Source organism: Bombina bombina, chromosome 4 (genome assembly GCF_027579735.1).
Source record: "Bombina bombina isolate aBomBom1 chromosome 4, aBomBom1.pri, whole genome shotgun sequence".
Classification (NCBI taxonomy): domain Eukaryota; kingdom Metazoa; phylum Chordata; class Amphibia; order Anura; family Bombinatoridae; genus Bombina; species Bombina bombina.
The window spans coordinates 1,128,249,238-1,128,275,655 of record NC_069502.1 but is presented as its reverse complement, the minus strand read 5'-3'; the positions used below and the strand labels follow the sequence as shown (position 1 = coordinate 1,128,275,655).

The 26,418-nt window shown below is 38.9% G+C and overlaps 1 protein-coding gene across 1 annotated transcript in view; it reads left to right on the top strand.

The window, feature by feature from the left end:
* The window catches only part of USH2A (usherin), a 2,188,359-nt gene that overhangs the window by 1,356,255 nt on the left and 805,686 nt on the right, over positions 1 to 26,418 (top strand). Inside the window, exon 46 of the mRNA XM_053712759.1 lies at positions 17,444 to 17,556. Coding sequence (XP_053568734.1) covers positions 17,444 to 17,556 — 113 coding nt within the window. The remainder of the gene's footprint in view (positions 1 to 17,443; positions 17,557 to 26,418) is intronic.

Genomic DNA, 26,418 nt, shown 5'->3' with positions numbered 1-26,418 from the left:
CTCAGTTCTCTCAAGCCTGGATACGAGATGTTCCAGATCCCTGAATTGTGGACATAGTATCCCAGGGTTACAAATTGGAGTTCAAGACCTTTCCTCCCAGAGGCAGATTCCTTCTCTCAAGATTATCTGCAGACCAGATAAAGAGAGAGGCGTTCTTGAAATGTATACAACATATTTCCTCCCTGGGAGTGATAGTTCCAGTTCCAGTGCAGGAACAAGGTCTCGAGTACTACTCCAACCTATTTGTGGTTCCCAAAAATAAGGGAACTTTCCTTCCCATTCTAGTCTTGAAGTGTTTAAACAAGTTTCTCAAAGTTCCATCTTTCAAGATGGAGACTATATGCTCCAGTCTTCCTTTAATACAAGAGTGACAGTTCATGACAACCATAGACCTAAAGGATGCATATCTTCATGTTCCTATTCACAGGGACCATCACAGATTCCTGAGATCTGCCATTCTGGACAAACATTTCCAGTTCGTGGCCCTTCCATTGGTCTAGCCTCAGCTCCTAGTATTTTTTCAAAGGTTCTGGGGGCTCTTTTGGCAGTGATCTGTTCTTGTGGAAATGCTGTGGCACCCTACCTGGGTGACATATTGGTTCAGGCGCAATCTTTTCAACAAGCAAAATCTCACAGAGATATTGTTGTCTTTTCTTCGTTCCCACAGATGGAATGTAAATCTGGAAAAAAAGCTCTCTTTCCCCTGCTACAAGAGTAATGTTCTTAGGGACCATAATAGATTCTCTATTGATGAAGATTTTTCTGACAGAGGTCAGGAAAAATAAAATAATTTCCTTTTGCCTCTCTCTTCAGGCTACTGCTCATCCTTCAGTGGCTCAATGTATGGCTTCCATGGACATAATTTCTTTTGCTTGATTCCATTTGAGAGCTCTCCAGTTGTGCATGCTCAGATAATGCAATGGCGACCATGCGGATCTATCTCAGAGAATAGAGTTAGATCAGTCATGAAGGGATTTTCTCCCGTGGTGAATTTCTCAGGAACATCTGTCTAAGGGCACATGCTTTCTGAGACCATCCTGGTTGATCTTGACCACAGACGCCACCTGCTGGGCTGGGGAGCAGTCTGGAACTCGTTAAAATCTCAGGACCTTTGGACTCGGGAGGAGTCTGCTCTTCCCATCAACATTTTGGAGTTGAGGGCGATTTACAATGCTCTATTGGCTTGGCCTCAGTTGTCCTCAGTCCAGTTTATCAGGTTCCAGTCAGACAACATAACCTCTGTGGCTTACATCAATCACCAGGGAGGAACTCGGAGTTCCTTAGCCATGAAGGAGGTTACTCTGATTCTTCCCACAATTGCTGTCTATCTGCCATCCACATTCCAGGAGTAGACAACTGGGAAGCTGATTTTGTGAGTAGACAGACTTCTCATCCCGGGGAGTGGGAACTCCATCCGGAGGTGTTTTCCAACTAATTTCTCAAATGGGGGTGCCGGAGTTAGATCTGATGGCATCCCATCAGAACGCCAAGCTTCCAAGGTATGGTTCAAGGTCATGAGATCCGCAGGCCGTCCTGATAGATGCTCTTGCGTTTCCTTGGGTTTTCAGGTTGGCATACCTGTTTCCTCTGTTTGCGCTCCTTCCATGAGTCATTGCTCATATCAAACAGGAGAGGATGTCTGTGATTCTAATAGCCCCTGCGTGGCCCTGCAGGATCTGGTTTGCAGACCTAGTAGAGATGTCATCTCTCCCACCTTGGAGACTACCTCTGAGAAAGGACCTCCTGATTCAGGGTCCCTTACTTCATCCAAATCTCATTTATTTGAAGCTTGGTGATTGAACGCCTAATTCTGTCTCGCAAGCCTGATACTAGAAAGATTTACCATAAGATATGGCATAAATATCTTTATTGGTGTGAATCCAATGGATACTCTTTGAGTAGAATTCGAATTCCTAGAATCTTATCTTTTCTTCAGGAAGATTTGGAGAAGGGATTGTCAGTCAGTACCCTGAAGGGTCAGATTTCTGCTTTATCAGTTTTACTACATAAACGTTTGATGGATGTGCCAGTTGTGCAATCTATTTGTCAGGCCTTGGTCAAAATCAGGCCTGTCTTTAAGTCTTTTGCTCCTCCTTGGAGCCTTAACCTCGTTCTTAAAGTTTTACATTAGCCATTGCATTCTATTAAGTTGTTATCTTGGAAGGTTTTGTTTCTTGTTGCTATCTCTTCTGCTCGAAGAGTCTCGGAACTCTTAGCTCTGCAGTGTGATTTCCCTTATCTTATTTTTCATGCTGATAAGGCAATTCTTCTTACTAAGTTAGGTTTCCTTCCTAAGGTTGTTTCTAATAGAAATATCAATCAGGAAATTGTTGTTCCCTCTCTGTGTCCTAATCCTTTTCTTTCATCTAATTGGCAAGAACCCATGAGCTAGTGACGTATGTGATATACAATCCTACCAGGAGGGGCAAAGTTTCCCAAACCTCAAAATGCCTATAAATACACCCCTCACCACACCCACAATTCAGTTTTACAAACTTTGCCTCCTATGGAGGTGGTGAAGTAAGTTTGTGCTAATATTTCTACGTTGATATGCGCTTCTCAGCATTGTTGAAGCCCGATTCCTCTCAGAGTACAGCAAATGTCAGAGGGACGTGAAGGGAGTATCACTTATGAATACAATGATTTCCCTAACGGGGGTCTATTTCATATGTTCTCTGTTATCGGTCGTAGAGATTCATCTCCTACCTCCCTTTTCAGATCAACGATATACTCTCAATTTACCATTACCTCTACTGATAACTGTTTCAGTACTGGTTTTGCTATCTGTTATATGTGGATGGGTGTCTTTTGGTAAGTATGTTTTTTATTTCTTAAGACACCTCAGCTATGGTTTGGCACTTTATGCATTTATATAAAGTTCTAAATATATGTATTGTACTTATATTTGCCATGAGTCAGGTTCATGTATTTCCTTCTGCAGACTGTCAGTTTCTTATTTGGGGAATATAAACATTTTTTTAAGAAATGTATTTCTTACCTGGGGTTTAGTCTTTTTTTCAATTGACTACTTCTTGCAAATTGCGGGCGGTATTAGGCCCGCGGGTGCGTCAAATGCTAAACTTTATTGCGTCATTCTTGGCGCAAAAATATTTTTGGCGCGGAAAAATACGTCTATGACGCAACTTCGTCATTTCCAGTGTCATACTTGACGCCGAGACCTTTCAAACGGTTGTGTCATTACAGGGAGTGCAGAATTATTAGGCAAATTAGTATTTTGACCACATCATCCTCTTTATGCATGTTGTCTTACTCCAAGCTGTATAGGCTCGAAAGCCTACTACCAATTAAGCATATTAGGTGATGTGCATCTCTGTAATGAGAAGGGGTGTGGTCTAATGACATCAACACCCTATATCAGGTGTGCATAATTATTAGGCAACTTCCTTTCCTTTGGCAAAATGGGTCAAAAGAAGGACTTGACAGGCTCAGAAAAGTCAAAAATAGTGAGATATCTTGCAGAGGGATGCAGCACTCTTAAAATTGCAAAGCTTCTGAAGCGTGATCATCGAACAATCAAGCGTTTCATTCAAAATAGTCAACAGGGTCGCAAGAAGCGTGTGGAAAAACTAAGGCGCAAAATAACTGCCCATGAACTGAGAAAAGTCAAGCGTGCAGCTGCCAAGATGCCACTTGCCACCAGTTTGGCCATATTTCAGAGCTGCAACATCACTGGAGTGCCCAAAAGCACAAGGTGTTCAATACTCAGAGACATGGCCAAGGTAAGAAAGGCTGAAAGACGACCACCACTGAACAAGACACACAAGCTGAAACGTCAAGACTGGGCCAAGAAATATCTCAAGACTGATTTTTCTAAGGTTTTATGGACTGATGAAATGAGAGTGAGTCTTGATGGGCCAGATGGATGGGCCCGTGGCTGGATTGGTAAAGGGCAGAGAGCTCCAGTCCGACTCAGACGCCAGCAAGGTGAAGGTGGAGTATTGGTTTGGGCTGGTATCATCAAAGATGAGCTTGTGGGGCCTTTTCGGGTGAGGATTGGGTCAAGCTCAACTCCCAGTCCTACTGCCAGTTTCTGGAAGACACCTTCTTCAAGCAGTGGTACAGGAAGAAGTCTGCATCCTTCAAGAAAAACATGATTTTCATGCAGGACAATGCTCCATCACACGCGTCCAAGTACTCCACAGAGTGGCTGGCAAGAAAGGGTATAAAAGAAGAAAATCTGATGACATGGCCTCCTTGTTCACCTGATCTGAACCCCATTGAGAACCTGTGGTCCATCATCAAATGTGAGATTTACAAGGAGGGAAAACAATACACTTCTCTGAACAGTGTCTGGGAGGCTGTGGTTGCTGCTGCACGCAATGTTGATGGTGAACAGATCAAAACACTGACAGAATCCATGGATGGCAGGCTTTTGAGTGTCCTTGCAAAGAAAGGTGGCTATATTGGTCACTGATTTGTTTTTGTTTTGTTTTTGAATGTCAGAAATGTATATTTGTGAATGTTGAGATGTTATATTGGTTTCACTGGTAAAAATAAATAATTGAAATGGGTATATATTTGTTTTTTGTTAAGTTGCCTAATAATTATGCACAGTAATAGTCACCTGCACACACAGATATCCCCCTAAAATAGCTAAAACTAAAAACAAACTAAAAACTACTTCCAAAACTATTCAGCTTTGATATTAATTAGTTTTTTGGGTTCACTGAGAACATGGTTGTTGTTCAATAATAAAATCCTCAAAAATACAACTTGCCTAATAATTCTGCACTCCCTGTAGTGACGCGAGTGTGTCCTTTCCGGTTATTTTTGGCGCCAAAAAAGTTTGTTACGTTGTGCGTCATACTTGGTGCCAAACTTTTTCTTTATTTCAATACCCCATTGATGTTTGCCTCTTGCCTTTTTCTCTATCAGAGGGCTATGCTATTTGCATTTTTTCCCATTCCTGAAACTGTCATATAAGGAAATAGAAAATTTTGCTTTATATGTTGTTTTTTCTCTTACATTTTGCAAGATGTCTCAATCTGATCTTGCCTCAGAAGTTTCTGCTGGAACATTGCTGCCTGACATCGGTTCTACTAAAGCTAAGTGCATTTGTTGTAAAATTGTAGAAATTATTTCACCGAATGTGATTTGTAATAGTTGTCATGATAAACTTTTACATGCAGATAATGTATCCATCAGTAATAGTACATTGCCAGTTGCAGTTCCTTCAACTTCTAATGTGCATGATATACTTGTAAATTTTAAAGAATTTGTTTCTGATTCTATCCTGAAGGCTTTGTCTGCATTTCCACCTTCTAATAAACGTAAAAGGTCTTTTAAAACTTCTCATTTAGTTGTTGAAATTTCAAATGACCAACAACATAATAATTTATCCTCTTCTGATGAGGATCTATCTGATACAGAAAATCCTTCCACAGACATTGACACTGACAAATCTACTTATTTATTTAAAATAGAGTATATGCGTTCTTTATTAAAAGAAGTAATTACTTTGGATATTGAGGTAACCAGTCCTCTTGACGTTCAGTCTAATAAACGTTTAAATGCTGTTTTTAAACCTCCTGTGGTTTATCCAGGGTTTTTTTCTATTCCTGAGGCTATTTCTGGTATGATTTCTAAGGAATGGAAAAAGCCAGGTACTTCTTTTATTCCTTCTTCAAGGTTTAAAAAATTGTATCCTTTACCAGCAAAATCTATAGAGTTTTGGGGAAAAATCCCCAAAGTTGATGGGGCTATTTCTACTCTTACTAAATGTACCACTATTCATATGGAAGATAGTACTTCCTTTAAGGTATCCTTTAGATAGGAAGCTTGAATCTTATCTAAGGCAGGCCTATTTATATTCAGTTCATCTTCTCAGACCTACAATTTCTTTGGCTGATATTGCGGCTGCATCAACTTTCTGGTTGGAGAATTTAGCGCAACAGGAATTGGATTCTGACTTATCTAGCATTATTCGCTTACTGCAATATGCTAATCATTTTATTTGTAATGCCATTATTGATATTATCAAAATTGATGTTAGATCCATGTCTTTAGCTATATTAGCTAGAAGAGCTTTGTGGCTTAAATCTTGGAATGCTGTTATGACATCTAAATCTAGATTACTATATCTTTCTTTCCAAGGTAATAATTTATTTGGTTCTCAGTTGGATTATATTATTTCAACTGTCACTGGGGGAAAGGGAGTTTTTCTGCCTCAGGATAAAAAAACCTAAGGGTAAATCCAAGGCTTCTAACCGTTTTCGTTCCTTTCGTCAGAATAAGGAACAAAAACTCAATCCTCCCCCCCCCCCCAAGGAATCTGCTTCCAATTGCAAGCCTTCCTCAAATTGGAATAAATCCAAGCCATTTAGGAAATCAAAGTCAGCCCCTAAGTCCGCATGAAGGTGCGGCCCTCATTCCAGCTCAGCTGGTAGGGGGCAGATTAAGGTTTTTCAAGGATATTTGGATAAAATCTGTCCGAAAGCAATGGATTCAGAGCATTGTCTCTCAAGGGTATCGAATAGGATTCAGAGTAAGACCTCCTGTGAGAAGATTTTTTCTCTCATGTATCCCAGCAATTCCAGTAAAAGCTCAGGCTTTCCTGAAGTGTGTTTCAGACCTGGAGTCTTCAGGGGTAATCATGCCACTTCCTTTTCAGGAACAAGCTTTGGGGTTTAATTCAAATCTATTCATTGTCCCAAAAAAGGAAAAATTATTCAGACCAGTTCTGGATCTGAAAATTTTGAATCGTTATGTAAGAGTACCAACTTTCAAGATGGTGACTATAAGGACTATTCTGCCTTTTGTTCAGTGAGGACATTATATGTCCAAAATAGACTTGCAGGATGCATACCTTCATATTCCGATTCATCCAGAACATTATCAGTTTCTGAGATTCTCTTTTCTAAACAAGCATTACCAATTTGTTGCTCTTCCATTTGGCCTAGCAACAGCTCCAACAATCTTTTCAAAGGTTCTGGGTGCCCTACTCTCTGTAATCAGAGAACAGGGTATTGCGGTGTTTCCCTATTTGGATGATATCTTGGTACTAGCTCAGTCTTTACGTACTGCAGAATCTCACCCGAATCTTTCTTCAGAAACATGGTTGGAGGATCAATTTACCAAAACGTTTCTTGATTGCTCAAACAAGGGTCACCTTTTTAGGCTTCCAGATAGATTCACTGTCCATGACTCTGTCTCTAACAGACAATAGACGTTTAAAATTGGTTGCAGCCTGCCGGCACCTTCAGTCTCAGTCATTCCCTTCAGTGGCTATGTGCATGGAAGTTTTAGGTCTCATGACTGCAGCATCGTATGCGATCCCCCTTGCTCGTTTTCACATGTGACCTCTACAGCTTTGCATGCTGAACCAATGGTGCAGGGATTATACAAAGATATCACAATTAATATCCTTAAATCCCAATGTACGACACTCTCTGACATGGTGGATAGATCACCATCGTTTAGTTCAAGGGGCTTCTTTTGTTCAGCCAACCTGGACTGTGTTCACAACAGATGCGAGTCTTTCAGGTTGGGGAGCTGTTTGGGGATCTCTGACAGCACAAGGGGTTTGGAAATCTCAAGAGGCGAGATTACCAATAAATATTTTAGAACTCCGTGCAATTCTTAGAGCTCTTCCGTTTTGGCCTCTGTTAAAGAGAGAACCGTTCATTTGTTTTCAGACAGACAATATTACAACAGTGGCATATGTCAATCATCAGGGTTGGGACTCACAGTCCCCAAGCTATGAAAGAAGTATCTCGGATACTTGCTATGGCGGAATCCAGCTCCTGTCTAATCTCTGCTGTACATATCCCAGGTGTAGACAATTGGGAGGCGGATTATCTCAGCCGCCAGACTTTACATCCAGGGGAGTGGTCTCTCCATCCATATGTATATTCTCAGATTGTTCAGATGTGGGGTCTTCCAGAGATAGATCTCATGGCCTCTCATCTAAACAAGAAACTTCACAGACACCTGTCCAGGTCCAGGGATGTTCAGGCGGAAGCAGTGGATGCGCTGACACTTCCTTGGTGTTATCATTCTGCTTACATGTTCCCGCCTCTAGTTCTCCTTCCAAGAGTGATCTCCAAAATCATCATGGAACAATCATTTGTGTTGCTGGTGGCTCCAGCATGGCTACACAGGTTTTGGTATGCGGATCTGGTTTGGATGTCCAGTTGCCCGCCTTGGCCACTTTCGTTACAGCCAGACCTACTATCTCAAGTTCCATTTTTCCATCAGGATCTCAAATCATTAAATTTGAAGGTATGGAAATTGAACGCTTAGTACTAAGTCATAGTATTAATCACTGAGTCAGAGAAACCTCTATGTTACAAGCTCGTAAATCTGTCTCTAGAAAGATTTATTATAGAGTTTGGAAGACTTACATTTCATGGTGTACTTCTCATAAATTCTCCTGGCATTCTTTTAGAATTCCTAGAATGTTACAATTTCTTCAGGATGGTTTGGATAAGGATTTGTCTGCAAGTTCTTTGACAGGACAAATCTCTGCTCTTTCTGTTTTATTTCACAGAAAGATTGCTATACTTCCTGATATACACTGTTTTGTACAGGCTTTAGTTCATATTAAGCCTGTCATTAAATCAATTTCTCCTCCTTGGAGTCTTAATTTGGTTCTGAAGGCTTTACAGGCTCCTCCATTTGAACCTATGCATTCTTTGGACATTAAACTACTTTCTTGGAAAGTGTTGTTTCTTTTGACCATCTCTTCTGCTAGAAGAGTTTCTGAGCTATCTGCTCTTTCTGATTTTTCATCAGGATAAGGCAGTTTTGCGGATTTCTTTTCAATTTTTACCTAAGGTTGTGAACAACATTAATAGAGAAATTGTTGTCCCTTCCTTATGCCCTAATCCTAAGAATTCTTTGGAAAGATCCTTACATGCTTTGGATGTGGTAAGAGCTTTGAAATATTATGTGGAAGCTACTAAAGATTTCAGGAAGACTTCCAGTCTATTCATTATATTTTCTGGTCCTAGGAAAGGTCAGAAGGCTTCTGCTATTTCCTTGGCTTCTTGGTTGAAACTTTTGATTCATCAAGCTTATTTGGAGTCGGGTCAGGCCCCGCCTCAGAGAATTTCAGCTCATTCTACTAGATCAGTCTCCACTTCGTGGGCTTTTAAGAATGAAGCTTCAGTTGATTATATTTGCAAAGCAGCAACTTGGTCTTCTTTTCATACATTTACTAAATTCTACCATTTTGATGTATTTGCTTCTTCGGAAGCAGTTTTTGGTAGAAAAGTTCTTCAGGCAGCTGTTTCAGTTTGATTCTTCTGATTTTGATTTAAGTTTTTTTCTTTCAATTATTAAAATAAACTTACTTTTGTGGGTTGTGGATTAATTTTTTCAGCGAAAAATTGCTGTTTTTATTTTATTCCCTCCCTCTCTAGTGATTCTTGAGTGGAGATCCACATCTTGGGTATTGCTATCCCATACGTCACTAGCTCATGGACTCTTGCCAATTACATGAAAGAAAACATAATTTATGTAAGAACTTACCTGATAAATTAATTTCTTTCATATTGGCAAGAGTCCATGAGGCCCACACTTTTTATGGTGGTTATGATTTTTTGTATAAATCACAATTATTTCCAAATTCCTTTTGTTGATGCTTTCTACTCCTTTCTTTATCAGCCCACTGCTTGGCTATTTGTTAAACTGAATTGTGGGTGTGCTGAGGGGTGTATTTATAGGCATTTTGAGGTTTGGGATAACTTTGCCCCTCCTGGTAGGATTGTATATCCCATACGTCACTAGCTCATGAACTCATGCCAATATGAAAGAAATGAATTTATCAGGTAAGTTCTTACATAAATTATGTTTTTCTTGCAAAGAACGTTTGTTACACAATTTAGATGTTGTATGTGCTCTTAAATTCTACTTACAGGCAACTAAGAATTTTCGCCAGTCCTCTGCTCTCTTTGTCTGTTTCTCTGGGAAACGTAAAGGTCAGAAAGCTACTGCTACTACTCTTTCTTTTTGGTTACGATGTATAATTCGTTTGGCTTGTGAGACTGCTGGACAGCAGCCTCCTGAGAGAATTACGGATCATTCCACAAGAGCTGTTTCCTCTTTTTAGGTTTTTAAAAATGAAGCTTCTGTGGAACAAATTTGCAAGGTTGCAACTTGCTTTTCTCTACATACTTTTTCCAAATTTTCCAAATTTTATACTTTTGCCTCGGCTGAGGCTTCTTTTGGGAGAAAGGTTCTTCAAGTGGTGGTGCCTTCTGTTTAGGTCTGCCTGTCTTGTCCCTCCCTATTAATTCATTTCCTCTAGCTTGGGTATTGGTTCCCAACAGAAATTACTGAAGTCGTGGACTCACCATATCTTTGGAAAGAAAAAACAAAATTTATGCTTACCTGATAAATGTATTTATTTCTATATATGTTGAGTCCATGGCCACACCCTATATTTTAAGACAGTTGTTCTTTTGACTATAACCTCAGGCACCTCTACACCTTGTGTTACTCCTTTTTTCTCCATTTCCCTTCAGCCAAATGACTGGGGGTTGTGGGTAAGGGAGTGATACTTAACAGTTTAACTGTGGTGATCTTTGCCTCTTCCTGCTGGACAGGAGTGATATTCCCAACAGTAATTACTCAAGCCGTGGACTCACCATATCCGTAAAGAATGAAATTTAGCAGGTAAGCATAAATTTTGTTTTTGCGGGGGCTTTTTTATTTTTATAGGGGTATTAGATTAGGTTTTATTTTTTATTTTTGATAATTTGGATTATTTTTTAATGTAATTTTCTACTTTTATTTTTTGTAAATTTAGATGTATTTATTTTAATTTAATCTTAGGTTGTTTTTTTTAAGTAATGTTAGGATTTTTTTTTTAATTTTAACTTTATATTTTTTATGTAATTGGGGTTAATTTAGGGGGTGTTAGGCTAGGGGGCTTAGTGATTAAATCAGTTATTTGCGTTGTGGGGGCATGGCAGTTTAGGGGTTAATAGATTAATTAGGTTTATAGCATTGTGGGGGATGGCAGTTTAAACATTAATGGGTTTATTTTATTAGTAACGATGTGGGGGGGTTGGCAGTTTAGGTGTTAATAGGTTTATTTTATTAGTAGAGATTTGGGAGTGCAGCGGTTTAATGATTAATAGGTTTATTATAGTAGTAGCGATGTAGGGGGATGGCGGTTTAGGGATTAATAACTTTATTTGGGTGTTAGCGATGCGTAGGGGCAGTGGTGTAGGGGTTAATAGTTTTATTATAGTAGTGGCGATGTGGGGGGTCGGTGGTTTAGGTGTTAATATGTTTATTTAGGTATGTACAAATAGAATATATCACTAACAAGTAGTGATATAAGCTTTGGAGCCTACCGAGTGCAAACACAAGGAATCACACAACTGAATATAAAATAATAAATAATATAGTAAAATGTTATAGAATATGAATACTAAAACTGACAAAATGGAAAATAGATAAATAAATATCTACTGAGTACATTGCTTGTACAGAAATACCAATGTTATGAATGAGTACATAAACAATTTCATTAAGATTCAAATTAAAACAACATTTTGATGATGTTAATTAAATTTCAATTAATCAGAAACTACAATATTTTGTCTCCTAAGAAAGCTGCTACCCACAATATCCCCCAATAGCGAAATATCTTTTTCCAAATATTTCTATTTAAATAACAGAAGGTAAAGAGAATTGGGATATGAGGCAAGCACTAAAAAAAGGGACAAAATATTAAACTTATTGATGCTAGATCCAAAATAAAAAATAAATAATAAATAAAAAATAGGTGCACTAATAGTTTATATATAATTGCACTTCTAATAGTATAGAGATGAAGTATGGTAATACGTATCTATATCCAATAAAGCATATCTAAATACAATAAAGCAATATACATAGGTGAAAAGTACAACTTATAAATATCGGATAGGGAAAGAAATTAAACAGAAAATGAAATGGGAAAATTAAAAATATATATAAAAAATATATATGAATAAGTCCCAAAACCGAAAGAGCCCAGTTCATGCCACTAAGATACAAAGGCTAGAGTCCCATGAATTCAGAAACAATAGGTGAATGGGATCCACACAAACCCTTTTGAAAATATACTCACAGGAGCTACCCTCAATCAATATGAGGTAAGGGTAGAGCGTGGGTCCTAAGTGAAATATATGTGTATACGATCCCTTCTACGTTCTTTTTATTTAGGGTTCCTTGTCAGGCTTGAGTTGTATGAGAGGTATGAAAGAAAAAGAGTGCAATACTAGTGCAATAATGTTTAACACAATTTATTATGCTTAAAACATCTTGCACAAAAGATAGTAGAAATTTGCACTCACATTACAAACTCTCAATGTTATGAGGTAACATGTAAGCTCATATGTAAAACCTCTGTAGTGGGTAATGATCCCAAAGGTACGTAAACTTCCCAAATCGAATATTAAAATATTAAATGCAGTACAAAAATGTAATGCTTTAAGGTGGTCTGCAGTAGGTCAATCAAATAGCACTTATTAGTGTTATGCCTGATGCGTTTCGAAGGCTGTTACAGAAAATCTACTTTCATCAGAGGCAATAAGCCTTCGAAACGCGTCAGGAATAACACTAATAAGTGCTATTTAATTGACCTAGGTTTATTTAGGTGTTAGCGATGCGGGGGAGTAGCGGTTTAGGGGTTAATCACTTTATTTAGTGTCTGCAGTGTCAGGGGGAGGCTGATTAGGGATATTTAGACTAGGGGTTTATGTAAGGGTGTTAGATATATATATTTTTCTTTTCCCCATAGACATCAATGGGGATTGCGTTCTCCATTGATGTCTATGGGGGAAAATGTGCACGAGCACATCAAGTCAGGCCTTGGGTTTTGTGCGGTATGGAGCTTATCACACCATACCGCACAACAAAATAAGGTTTTTGTGTAACTTGAAATGGCAGCTCTATGTAGTGTGCGATACGGCAATTTTTTTTGCGTTATTTACGCACCCGGTTTAGCCCACAACTTGTAATTTTGCTGTTTATTTGAAAAGCAGGAATGTAAAGCATAGGGGATGGTCCATTTTTTATTCAGCACCTGGGTAGCGCTTGCTGATTGGTGGATAAATGTAGCCACCAATAAGAAAACACTATCCAGGGTGATGAACCTAAAGTTGTCCGGCTTCTAAGCTTTACATTTCTGCTTTTCAAATAAAGAGGGAGATTACAAGTTGTGTGGTATAGTCGTAGCGTACATACCACGCAAAATGGGTCCGTACCACTATTTCCATACCGCAGCCATTACAAGTTTAAAAAAACTTTACTTTGTTGTGCGATATGGTGTGATTAGCTCCATGCCGCACAAAAAGCCAAGTCCCCCCATAGACATCAATGGAGATAAAGTGTTAGAAAAAAAACGAACACCTGCGATTGTGGATTTGCGATCGCTAAAACACATTCCCCATTGATGTCTATGGAGACAAGAACATTTTCTTTAAATCTAACTACCTAACATAAAAACCCCTAATCTGCTGCCCCCCAACATCGCCAACACTAAATAAAGATATTAACCCCTAATCTGCATCCCTGCATCACCAAAACAGTAAACCTATTAACCCCTAATTCGCCACCCACCCGCATCGCTAACATCTAAATAAAACTATTTATCCCTAATCTGCGGCCCCCGCATTGCCAACATTACAATACACCTATTAACCCTTAATCCGCCACCCACCCGCATTGCTAACACCAAAATAAAATTATTAACCCCTAATCCGCCACTCCCCGCATCACAAATACTAAACTAAACATATTAACCCGTAAACCACCAAACACCCACACCGCGACTACCTAAATTAAACTATTAACCCCTTAAGCTAGCACCCCCCTAACTTTAATTATGTTAGGGTGTTAGATTTATATATAACATTCTTTTCCCCATAGATATCAATGGGGATTGCGTTACGGCAATCACCATTCCGCGATCGCAGGTGTTTTTTTCTAACACTTTCTCTCCATTGATGTCTATTGGGGGAAATGTGCATGAGTACGTGAAGTCAGGCCTTGGGTTTTGTGCTTTATGGATCTTACTGTACCATACCGCACAACAAAAGAAGGTTTTTGTGTAACTTGTAATGGCAGCGCTATGAAGAGTGCGATATCGCTCATTTTTTGCGTTATTTATGCACCTGGTTTAGTGCACAACTTGTAATTTTGCAGTTTATTTGAAAAGCAGAAATTTAAAGCTTAGAAGCCGGCCAACTTTACATTCAGCACCCTGGGTAGCTCTTGCTGATTGGTGGCTAAATGTAGCCACCAATAAGCAAGCGCTATTCAGGGTGCTGAACTTAAAGTTGGCCGGCTTCTAAGCTTTATATTTCTGCTTTTCAAAAACAGAGGGAGATTACATGTTGTGCGGTATAGCCGTAGCGTACACACCGCGCTAAATGGGACCGTACCGCTGTTTCTATACCGCAGCCATTACAAGTTACAAAAAAACTTTCTTTTGTTGTGCGGTATGGTGCAGTAAGATCCATAACACATAAAAGCCAAGTCCTGACTTAACGTGCTTGTACACGTATCCCCCCATAGACATCAATGGAGAAAAAGTGTTAGAAAAAAACACCTGCGATCGGGGATTGCTAAAATGCATTCCCCATTGATGTCTATGGAGACAAGAATGTTTTCTTTAAATCTAACAACCTAACATAAATACCCCTAATCTGCTGCCCCCCAATTTCGCCAACAGTAAATAAAGATATTAACCCCTAATCTGCCGCTCTGCATCGCCAACACAATAAACCTGGGGCTATTGTTATGTTGTGTTCTGGGGTCAGGATGATCTCCTTCTCTAATATTATGCTTAAGTATGCTGAGGTTTAGTCACAGATCCTTTTACCCTAACACAGTGCCACCACATATGTAGGTATGACCCATCTTCTCCACACCCAGTGGCGTCACTAGGGTTGATGTCACCCGGTGCGGTAACTTATGGTGTCACCCCCCTCCCCCCAGAAAGCAGACACACACAAACACAAAAACACAGGCACACACACATACAAACAAACACTCAGACACACTTAGACACACTTAAAAACACACTCAGATGCACACACAAACACTCGGAAACACACACAAAAACACTCAGACACATGCACAAAAACACACACACAAAAACACTCAGACACATACACAAAAACACTCAGACACACACACAAAAACACTCTGACACACACACACACACACACAAAAAGACTCAGGCACACACACAAACACTTAGACACACACACACACACACACACAGAAACACTCAGTCACACACACAAAAGCACTCAGACACACACACACACAAAAACACTGAGACACACACACATACAAAATATGTAAACTGCACTGCATTAATTATAAAGCTCATGCCTAGAGTTGCTCCCTGGCTCAGCAGAGCATCAAATGAACGATAAAAAGAGCACTCTAAAAATAAATCACTAAAGAAAAGGTTTAGGCGTGCAAACTATGAAAATTCTGCTCTCTGACTCTGTTCCAAGTCTGTCAGTGCACAGCACCGGGCCGCGTGCCTACCGCTTCTTATGGCCAAGCACCTCTGCTCTCTGCCCACCCCCAGACCCCCGTCCGCTCTCCCCTCCTACCTCTTCAGTGTGCACTTAGTGTACCGTAACCCTACCGGTCTGGTGGGTATCATACGTGTCTCCTTCACTTTAGAGACAGTGTTAGACAGTCATGCGGTCAGGTGCCAGGCATCCCCCTCATGATTTCCCAGTTCCCGTTTAGAGAGACAGCGCAGCAGTGAGTGACTCCACTGCTCCACACGTCATTGAGCAGTGAGCACAGATAGGCAGGCAGGTTTAGGCTAGCAGCGCAACTTTGCAAGCCCCACGGCATGCCCACAACATTCATAGTGAAATTGGGCAGGGGAGGAGCAAAGTACAAACAAGCAAAAGCAGCCGGGAAAGCTATTTGTGGAAATTGCAGCACTGGTTCAAGGAGCAAAAAAATGTGTCTACAACTTAAATTTTTTTATTTTGGGTGGCGCTTCATCTCGGCGGCAATCCATCTTCATCCATCGAGGGACCATCTTTTTCAATCTTCACCCAGGCCGCGGTCCATCTTTATCCCGGTTGTGGCGACAGCGAAGTCTTGGAGATGTAATAGGCGATGTCGGTACTCTTCCTCAGAGCATCGACACGGAGCTCCTCTTCATGCGGTTTCCAGCTGCACAATAAAGATTGAATGCAAGGTGCCCCTTTTATATAGGAGTACCCTTGCACTACTATTGGCTGAACAAATTCAAATCCGCCAATAGGACAAAAACTGCTTTCATCCTATTGGCTGATTTAAATTTGAAGAATCAAATCAGCCAATAGGAATGCAAGGGTGTTTTATTTTTAAGATTAGGGCTTTTTTATTGGGCAGAAAAAGAGATGAATGCCATTTTAAGAGCAATGCCCATCCAAATGCCATTTTTGGGGCAATGGGTAGATTCGTCTTTTTTTAGATAGTTTTTTTTTTATTTTGGGGGATGGGGGATTGTAATGTTAGGCGGTAATTGTTTTATTTTTTAATGTAAAAGAGCTGTTAGCTTTGGGGCAATACCCATACAAAAGGCCCTTTAAATGGCTATTGGTAGTTTATTTGTAGATTAGTTTTTTTTATTTTGGGGTGGTATTTTATTTTGGGGTATTAGAATAGGAATATTTTTTTATTTTGGATAATTTGTTGTTTTTTGTAATGGTAGTTTTTTTTATTTCTTGGTAATGGTATTTTTTTTAAAAAAAATTGTAAGGGTAGTATTTTTTCATTGTAATGTTAGTGTTTTTTGTAATGTAGGTTTTATATTTTTGTACTTTTTTTTATTTTAAAAATAATTTTTTTAGTTTAAGCTTAGGTTTTAATTTTGTTTTACATGTAAGTTTTTATATATTTTTTTAAGGTAGTTTATTTTTAATTTAATTTTGGTGTATTTTAATTGGGGTTAAGTTAGGGGGTGTTAGGTTAGGGAGTTTAGATATTAGTTTAATACTTTGCGATGTGGGGGGCTGGTGCTTTAGGGGTTATTAGTTTTATTTAGTTGTTGCAATGTGGGGGATGGCAGTTTAGGGGTTATACGTTTTATTTATTTTTTGTGATGTGGAGGGATGGCGGTTTAGGGTTTATTGGTTTTATATAGTGTTTTCGATGTGGGGGGATGACGGTTTAGGTGTTTTTAGTTTTATTTAGTGTTTGCTATGTGGGGGTGGCGGTTTAGGGGTCAATAGTTTTATTTAGTGTTTGTAATGCAGGGGGCGGCGGTTTAGGGGTTAATAAGTTTTATTTAGTGGTTGCGATGCGGGGGATGGTGGTTTAGGGGTTAATAAGTTTATTAATTGGCTGCGATGCGGGGGGTGGTAGTAATTTTGATTTTTAATTGCTATTTAAAAAGTCATAGCTTTTGCCTGTAGTGCTATTATAAAGTTTCTTCTTTTTTTTATTCTAAATACTTTAGGTGGAAGCGTGCACAACATATGCATGTATAAAAAGCAATGGTACTCAAATTGCAACCCTTGAGGATAAACCAACTAAAATGCTACCACTCAATGTCAGCAACATACAATCAAGGTAAGTGATAGCAGTTATTGTTTAAAGTACCAACATTATAAGGATTCTTTAACTAATCCAACTTTAGATTTGCTGACTCTGCCTCTACTTTAAGTTCTATTTAATTTGTTTATCCAACCAAGCACTCAACACAATTCTCTCACCTCTTTATGCTCATCTCCAAATACTAATCTGAATACCATGTTCACCATTCTACAAATGAAGATACCTATAGTAATGTTAAAAATAAAAAATTAAAATTAAACATGCGCAACCAAATGTTCGTCAGTCTGTTTATAAATATTAATAATGAATGACAATAAAAATTATCATTAAATATCAATATTTAATCCCAATTAAAAATAAGTTCTAACAATAACTAAATTAACAGGTGAGGTATTATAAACACAGCAATTATATATATGCAGTAATCAGGGTATCAATTATGATCAAATATATAACTGATTTATTAAAGTATTAGTATTAAAAATACATTACAAAGTATACTTACACCCAAAAACTACACGATTAACCCCTAAACCGCTATCCCTCCACATCGCAAGCCCTAAATAAATTATTAAGCCCTAAACCGCCATCCTTCCACATTGCAAAATACCTAAATAACACCTAGATTACGAGTTTTGCATTCATGTTTTAACGCTGAAAAAATGGCCATTTCAGTGTTAAAACAGCACCACAGCCATTACAAGTCTTGTCGGTATAGCTGTACCGCAAGCCTTTTAGCCTTAAACGCAACATCAGTCCCGCACTCGTAAAAATGTTGTGTTTTCATAGGACTTCCATAGCGCTGCCATTATGAGTATGAGAGCTTCTGAAATTCTATTGGCTGTTCAAATCAGCCAATATAATTTCAGTAGCTCTCATCCTATTGGCTGATTTGAACAGCCAATAGGATTTCAGTAGCTCTCATCCTATTGGCTGATTTGACTTTCCAAAATCAAATCAGCCAATAGGAATGCAAGGGACGCCATCTTGAATCGCGTACCTTGCATTCAAGATTCAGTGTACGGCGGCGACCATATGAAGAGGATGCTCTGCTCCAGATTTCTTCAGGATAGACCCACTCCGTGCCGCCGGGATGAAGATAGAAGATGTCGACTGGATGAAGATAGAAGATGCCGTCTGGATGAAGACTTCTCGCCGCCTGGATGAGGACTTCATCGCCTGAATGAAGATCGTTCAAGCGGGACGTCAAAAACTGTAAGTGGATCTTCAGGGGTTAGTGATAGGTTTTTTTAAGGTTTTTTTTAAGGGTTTTTTTGAGTGTTTTTTTTTTTTTGGTTTAGGGTTTGGGCTTTTGTAAAAGAGCTAAATGCCCTTTTCAGGGCAAAGCAAAAGAGCTAAATGCCCTTTTGCTTTACCCTGAAAAGGGCATTTAGCTCTTTTACGAAAGCCCAAACCCTAAACTAAAAAAAACCAACACTCAAAAACCCCTTAAAAAACCTATCACTAACCCCTGAAGATCCACTTACAAATGCCCTTTTCAGGGCAGTTGATTAGCTTAGGTTTTTTTTAGATAGTTTTTTTATTTTGTGGGTTTGGGGGGTTGGTAATGTTAGTGGGTCTTTGTATTTTTTTTTTCCAGGTAAAAAGAACTGTTTAACTTAGGGCAATGCCCTTCAAAAGGCCCTTTTAAGGACTATTGGTAGTTTATTGTAGATTAGGTTTTTTATTTTGGGTGGGTCTTTTTTTTTTTAAATGGGTATTAGAATAGGGATAATTTTTATTATTTTTGATAATTTGTTTATTTTGTGTAATGTATTTTTTTCGTTTTGGGGTGGGTTTTTATTTTTAGATTAGGGCTTGGGCATTTCATAAAAGAGCTGAATGCCCTTTTAAGGGCAGGAAAGAGAGCTAAATGCCATTTTAAGGGCAATGCCTATACAAATGCTCTTTTCAGGGCAATGGGAAGATGAGGTTTTACTTTATTTTTAGTTTGGGGGTTTGGGGGTTGTATATTGTTAGGGGGTGTTTGTTTAGTTTTGTAGCAAAAGAGCTGTTAACTTTAGGGCAATGCCCTACAAAAGGCCCTTTTAAGGGCCCACAAAACGGCCCTTTTAAGGGCCCTTGGTAGTTTATTTTAGATTAGGCTTTGTATTTAAGGGTGGGTTTTTTATTTTGTATAATTTTGTTATTTTTTGTAATGTAGGTTTTTTTAATTTTTTTGTAATTTTAGTGTTCGTTATTTTTTTTAATGGTAGGCGTTTTATTTTTGTAATGTTAGGTTTCAGTGTAAGGCAGCGTAGGTTTTATTTCACAGTTAAGTTTGTATTTATTTTAACTAGGTAATTAGTAAATAACTATTTACTAACTAGTCTACATAGTTAAAATAAAGACAAACTTACCTGTGAAATAAAAATAAAACCTAAGCTTGCTACAATATAACTATTAGTTATAGTGTAGCTAGCTTAGGTTTTATTTCACAGGTAAGTATTTAGTTTTAAATAGGAATTGCTTAGTTAATAATTGTAAGTTTAATTTAGCTCTATTTTAATTATGCTAAAGTTAGGGGGTGTTAGGTTTAGGGTTAGGGTTATGTTAGTGTTAGGGTTAGGTTTTAGAGGTTAATATAGTTTAATTTAGGTTGTTGCGATATGGGGGGCTGGCGGTTTAGTGGCTAATAGGTATATTTAGTGGTAGTGATGTGGGAGGCCAGAGGTTTAGGGGTTAATATCTTTATTATAGTGTGGGCGATATTGGGGTGCGAGGGAATAGGGTTTAATAACTTTAGTATAGTGGCGGCGACATCAAGAGTGGCAGATTAGGGGTTAATATTTTTATTTAGGTGGTGGCGATATCGGGAGCAGTAGATTAGGGGTTAATAACATTATGTAGGTGTAGGTGATGTCGGGGGCAGCAGATTAGGGGTGTTTAGATGTGGGGTTTATGTTAGGGTGTTAGGTTTAAATGTTACTTTTTTCCTCCCATAGACATCAATAGGACTGCGTTACGGAGCTTTTCATTCAGCGATTGCAAGTGTTAGTTTATTTTTTTTTTACACCTTCTCCCCATTGATGTCTATAGGGAAAGCATGCACGAGCACATCAAAACAGCGCTTGTATTTTGTGCGGTATGGAACTTAAAACCACGGCACAAGCCGGCTGTTTCAAAACTTGTAATGGCTGCGCTATAGAGGGTTAAATAACGCAACTTTTGTTGCATTCGTTAATTTCCCTATAGCACGCATAACTCGTAATCTAGCTGTAAATTAATAGCACCTAAACATCCATCCCCCCACATTGCAAAGTACCTAAATAAAATATTTACCCCTAAATCGCCATCCCCCCACATCGCAAAGTAATTAAAATCTAAACCCCCTAACCTAACAATTAATATACCCATAAATGAATTTAAAAAATTCTAAATACCTTAAAATAAATAAAAAAACTTACCTGTAAAATTAAAATATAACCTAAGCTTACCCTAACAAAAAAAACTAACATTACTTAAAAATAAAAAACATTTTGTAGGACCTTGCCCTTAAAGTTAACAGCTCTTTTGCATAAAATAAAACAATTACCTCCTAACATTACAACCCCTCAACCCCAACCCCCCCCCAAAAACAAAAACCTAACTCAGAAAACCTAAACTACCCATTGTCCTGAAAAGGACATTTGGTTGGGCATTGCCCTTAACGGGGCATTCAGCTCTTTTTCTGCCCATAAAAAAAATCCCTAATCACCTCCCCCAAAAAAAAAAAAAACTAAATCTAACCCCAAAATTGGTACTCACCCTTGATGATGGGCAATGCTCCATCTTCACCCCGGCGGCGCTCCATCTTCATCCATCTTTTTCCATCGGCGGTCCATCTTCTATCTTCATCCAATTGGCGGCTATAAAGTCTTCAGCGAGGTTGGCAGCGATGTCAGTAGTCCTCTTCAAATTTAAAATAGGATGAAAGGAAAAAGCTTTTATTTATGTAAATTGCAATGTTGGGGGGGGGGGGTAGCGGTCTAGGGGTTAATAGTTCATGTATTTTGCAACGTGGGGGTATAATGGTTTAGGGGTTAATAGTATTATGTAGGGTTTGCAATGTGGGGGGATGGCAGATTAAGGGTTATTAAAATAGGGGCTTATGGTAGGGCTTTTTCCCACTTTTTTTTCTCCATTGATTTCTATGGTAAAACCCATGCCCACGCACACCAAAACTCCAATATTGATTTTTGCAATTCTCGGGATACAGCTATCGAAAAAAATATTTTTTTTCAACTTGTAATACCTGCTGATCCAGAGAATCGCAAAAACCATATAGCTAGCAGGTTTTTTGAAAACGGTAAATTTAGATTTACTTCATGACTTGTTATCTGGCCCATAATCAGGTAATTTCCAGTATTATACAATATTTTGTCAGTTTGGGCTTTATTGAAGCAAGTGATATAAGTAAAGTATGTCTTAACTCAGAGTGTGCATATAATGTATTCCTGAATTATATCTGAGTTTATAACAATGTATCACACATTAAAAGGGTGTGTAAAGTAGTTTGTCTTATAGTGTAGTGCATAATTCAGTTTAGATTAGTGATAAATAATTTCTTATTTAAGAGTCTATTTTATAAAATTAGTATATCATACTGTATTGAAACACATTAAATATATGAATATTAAATACACAAATTATTTCATGCAGCATCAGTTCCCCTGATGATATTGCAAGTTAAGAATTGTCTCTCTGCTAAATTCAGAATAGACATAAAGTCTGGATATTTGTATATTTACCCAGCATGTATTAATTAACTAATAGGTGTGACATGGTTCATTGTCCCCTGAGCACATAATGTCTTAGGAGTTATGGCTCCCTGACCACAGGGTTTTTTCTTGTAATCAGATCCCTAGAAGCTAATTGTGAATGATTTAGATAATACACCAGGATGCTCTCATGATTTGATGTGTATTTTGAGTGGGGACTATTTGTTTCTTTTGTTTTTAAAACCTGTTGTTCCCTATACAGGAACTATTTGAATGTAAATTCATTAGTAGATTACAATCGTGGAGGATGAGTGAAAGAAAGGTTTTCTGAAGTTAAATTTTTACAATTTGAGAAAATTCATTTTCTTATAATTAAATCATATCATATATGGAGGATATTTCAGTTTTCCCCAAATGGGACATAGAACCAAGATTTTAAACATCTTAATAGAAAGTGGGAAAGGGGCAGAGAATGCATCAAAGAAGGATATTCTGAAGTTGTGGAAAGAGATAGGGGCCTATCTATCAAGCTCCGAAAGGAGCTTGACGGCCCGTGTTTCTGGAGAGTCTTTAGACTCGCCAGAAACAGCAGTTTTGAAGCAGCGGTAACAAAGACCGCTGCTCCATAACCCTGTCTGCCTGCTCTGAGCAGGCGGACAGGAAACGCAACAATTCAACCTGATCGAGTACAATCTGGTTGATTGATAGCTCCCTGCTGACGGCCCATTGGCTGCGAGTCTACAGGGGGCGGCGTTGCACTAGCAGCTCTTGTGAGATGCTGGTGCAATGTTAAATGAGGAGAGCGTATTGCTCTCCGCATTCAGCGATGTCTTGCTCTGAGCAGGCGGACAGGAAACGCAACAATTCAACCCGATCGAGTATGATCTGGTTGATTGATAGCTCCCTGCTGACGGCCCATTGGCTGTGAGTCTACAGGGGGCGGCGTTGCACTAGCAGCTCTTGTGAGATGCTGGTGCAATGTTAAATGCGGAGAGCGTATTGCTCTCCGCATTCAGCGATGTCTTGCGGACCTGATCCGCACTGTCGGATCAGGTCCGCAAGACATTTCTTAAATATGCCTCATAGAGTACTGTGTCATAAATGCCATAGAAGTTGAGAGTTTGAGGCAGTAAAAAGTTAAAGTAGATAGACATTGCTGCAAGAAGACTATTTCTCACCTTGTTGAGTGCAGTTTTTGTGGAAGATTGGGGACAAAATCCAGATTGGGAAAGAAAGTATCAAAGGGTAGTAAGCATCTGAACGCTGCAGAATCTGTTGGCGCTCTACAAATAACCGATAATAATAATAATAATAATAATAATAATAAATCTGAACTTACAGATGCTTTAAAGTAAGAGGTAGGAGACAGGCAGGGCAATAGTATGAAGGGGAAGTTGGGTCAAGTGAAGGGTTTTTAATCATAGATGTAGCTAGTTTTACATATTATTATTTTTTGTGTGCAAAACACTGTACAATTATGTTCAAAATAGTTTACTGTCCCTTTAAGATTTTTGTGTACTAGATCAAACTTGGAAGCATTTATTAACTTAGTCAAAACATTTTTAGTATCTACCTATTTTAGTGGAGGTTTACAGTGATCTGCAATTGGAGAGTTTACATGCTGCACAGTGTCAGGTTAGGAAAAGTCCAGAAGAAGACCCAAATGCTAGGGCGAACTTAACCCCTTAATGACAACTGACATACCAGGTACGTCATGCAAAAACTAACAGTTAATGACAATGGACGTACCTGGTACGTCAGTTGTCTAACAGAGTGCTGGAAGCGATCACAAATGCTTCCAGCAGCTCTGAGGGTATTGCAGTGAAGCCTCGATATGGAGGCATCCTGCAATACCACTTTACAAGCCTCCAATGCAGAGAGAGCCACTCTGTGGCCCTCTCTGCACCGGTAGCGATGGTGCCAGTGTCCGCCGGTGTGAGGGTGCGTGCGCGCGTGCACAATGCGCGTGCGCGTGCACGAGGGGCGAGTGTGCACGTGAACGTGCGCGTGAACGGGGCCGCACGTGCACGTGCATGGGGCCACGCGTGCACGTGCGCGCATTAGCCACACTGACACCAATGAATGAGGGAGGAAAGGGATTAAAAGGTAAAAATTTTTTTTTTAAATATAAAAGGATCTGGGAGGGGGAGGGGTGGGGGTATTGTGGGGGGGCTGCTACACTACAGTAATAGTTTTTAAGTTAAAAATAAAATAAAAATACTTTTTGGGGGATTTTTGGGACCAAACTAGGTACTGGCAGACAGCTGCCAGTACCCAAGATGGCGGTAATTAGGTAGGGGAGAGGGTTAGAGAGCTGGAGGGGGGATCAAGGAGGTTGGGGCTAAGGCAGGGGTCCATCACAGCTAAAATATTTTATTATTTTTATTTAAAAAAAACAAAAAACTCTTTTATTTAGTACTGGCAGACTTTCTGCCAGTACTTAAGATGGCGGGAACAATTGTGGGGTGGGGGAGGGAAGAGAGCTGTTTGGGAGGGATCAGGGGGTGGGATGTGTCAGGTGGGAGGCTGATCTCTAAAATTAACCCTGCAAGCTCCCTACAAGCTACCTAATTTAACCCCTTCACTGCTGGGCATAATTAACGTGTGGTGCGCAGCAGCATTTAGCGGCCTTCTAATTACCAAAAAGCAATGCCAAAGCCATATAAGTCTGCTATTTCTGAACAAAGGGGATCCCAGAGAAGCTTTTACAACAATTTCTGCCATAATAGCACAAGCTGTTTGTAAATAATTTCAGTGAGAAACCTAAAATTGTGAAAAATGTAAAGTTTTTTTTTTATTTGCTTGCATTTGGCGGTGAAATGGTGGCATAAAATATACCAAAATGGGCCTCGATCAATACTTGGGGTTGTCTACTACACTACACTAAAGCTAAAATTAACCCTACAAGCTCCCTAATTAACCCCTTCACTCCTGGGCATAAAACACGTATGGTGCGCAGTGGCATTTAGCGGCCTTCTAATTACCAAAAAGCAACCCCAAAGCCATATAAGTCTGCTATTTCTGAAAAAGGGGATCCCAGAGAAGCATTTACAACCATTTGTGCCATAATTGCAGAAGCTGTTTGTAAATAATTTCAGTGGGAAACCTAAAGTTTGTGACAAATTTTGTGAAATTTTTTTTTGATCGCATTTGGCGGTGAAATCGTGGCATGAAATATACCAAAATGGGCCTAGATCAATACTTTGGGTTGTCTTCTAACAAAAAATATATACATGTCAAGGGATATTCAGGTATTCCTGACAGATATCTGGGTTCCAATGTAACTAGCGCTAATTTTGAAAAAAAGTGGTTTGGAAATAGCGGAGTTCTACTTGTATTTATTGCCCCATAAATTGCAAAAAAGCAAAGAACGTGTAAACATTGGGTATTTCTAAACTCAGGACAAAATTTAGAAACTATTTAGCATGGGTGTTTTTTGGTGATTGTAGATGTGTAACATATTTTGGGGGTCAAAGTTAGAAAAAGTGTGTTTTTTTCCATTTTTTCCTCATATTTTATTATTTTTTTTTAGTAAATTATAAGACCTGATGAAAATAATGGTATCTTTAGAAAGTCCATTTAATGGCGAGAAAAACGGTATATAATATGTGTGGGTACAGTAAATGAGTAAGAGGAAAATTACAGCTAAACACAAGAACTGCAGAAATGTAAAAATAGCCATTGTCATTAAGGGTAAGAAAATTGAAAAATGGTCCGGTCATTAAGGGGTTAAACAACACCCTTGCACTCTGAGTTTAATCCAAGACGTGACCCAATGACAACCTCTAAAAAACAATTTAATCACGATATGGAGCAGGGTTAGCCTGAGACCAAAATAATTCAAGATATCAGCCAAATAGACTTCTGAGTAAGGAACTGGTTACAGGAAATGTCTTCCACAGAATCTGGAGAGCAGGGATAGTCACTTATACTCAGACAGAGGAAGGGTAAACAAGAAACAGTTAATAATGCAGGAGTTGGTAACTTGTTATCAGGCAGTTTGAGGGTTAATACTGTGTAGTCAGTCCTTGAAGAGTTTGGCAACAGGTTATCACTCAGTTTGTAGGTTTATACTGAATAGTCAGTACATGAAGAGTTAGATAACAGGATATCAGGTAGCTAGAGGGTTAAAACAGATTAATCAGTACTTGCAGGGATTGGCAACAGGTTGTCATGC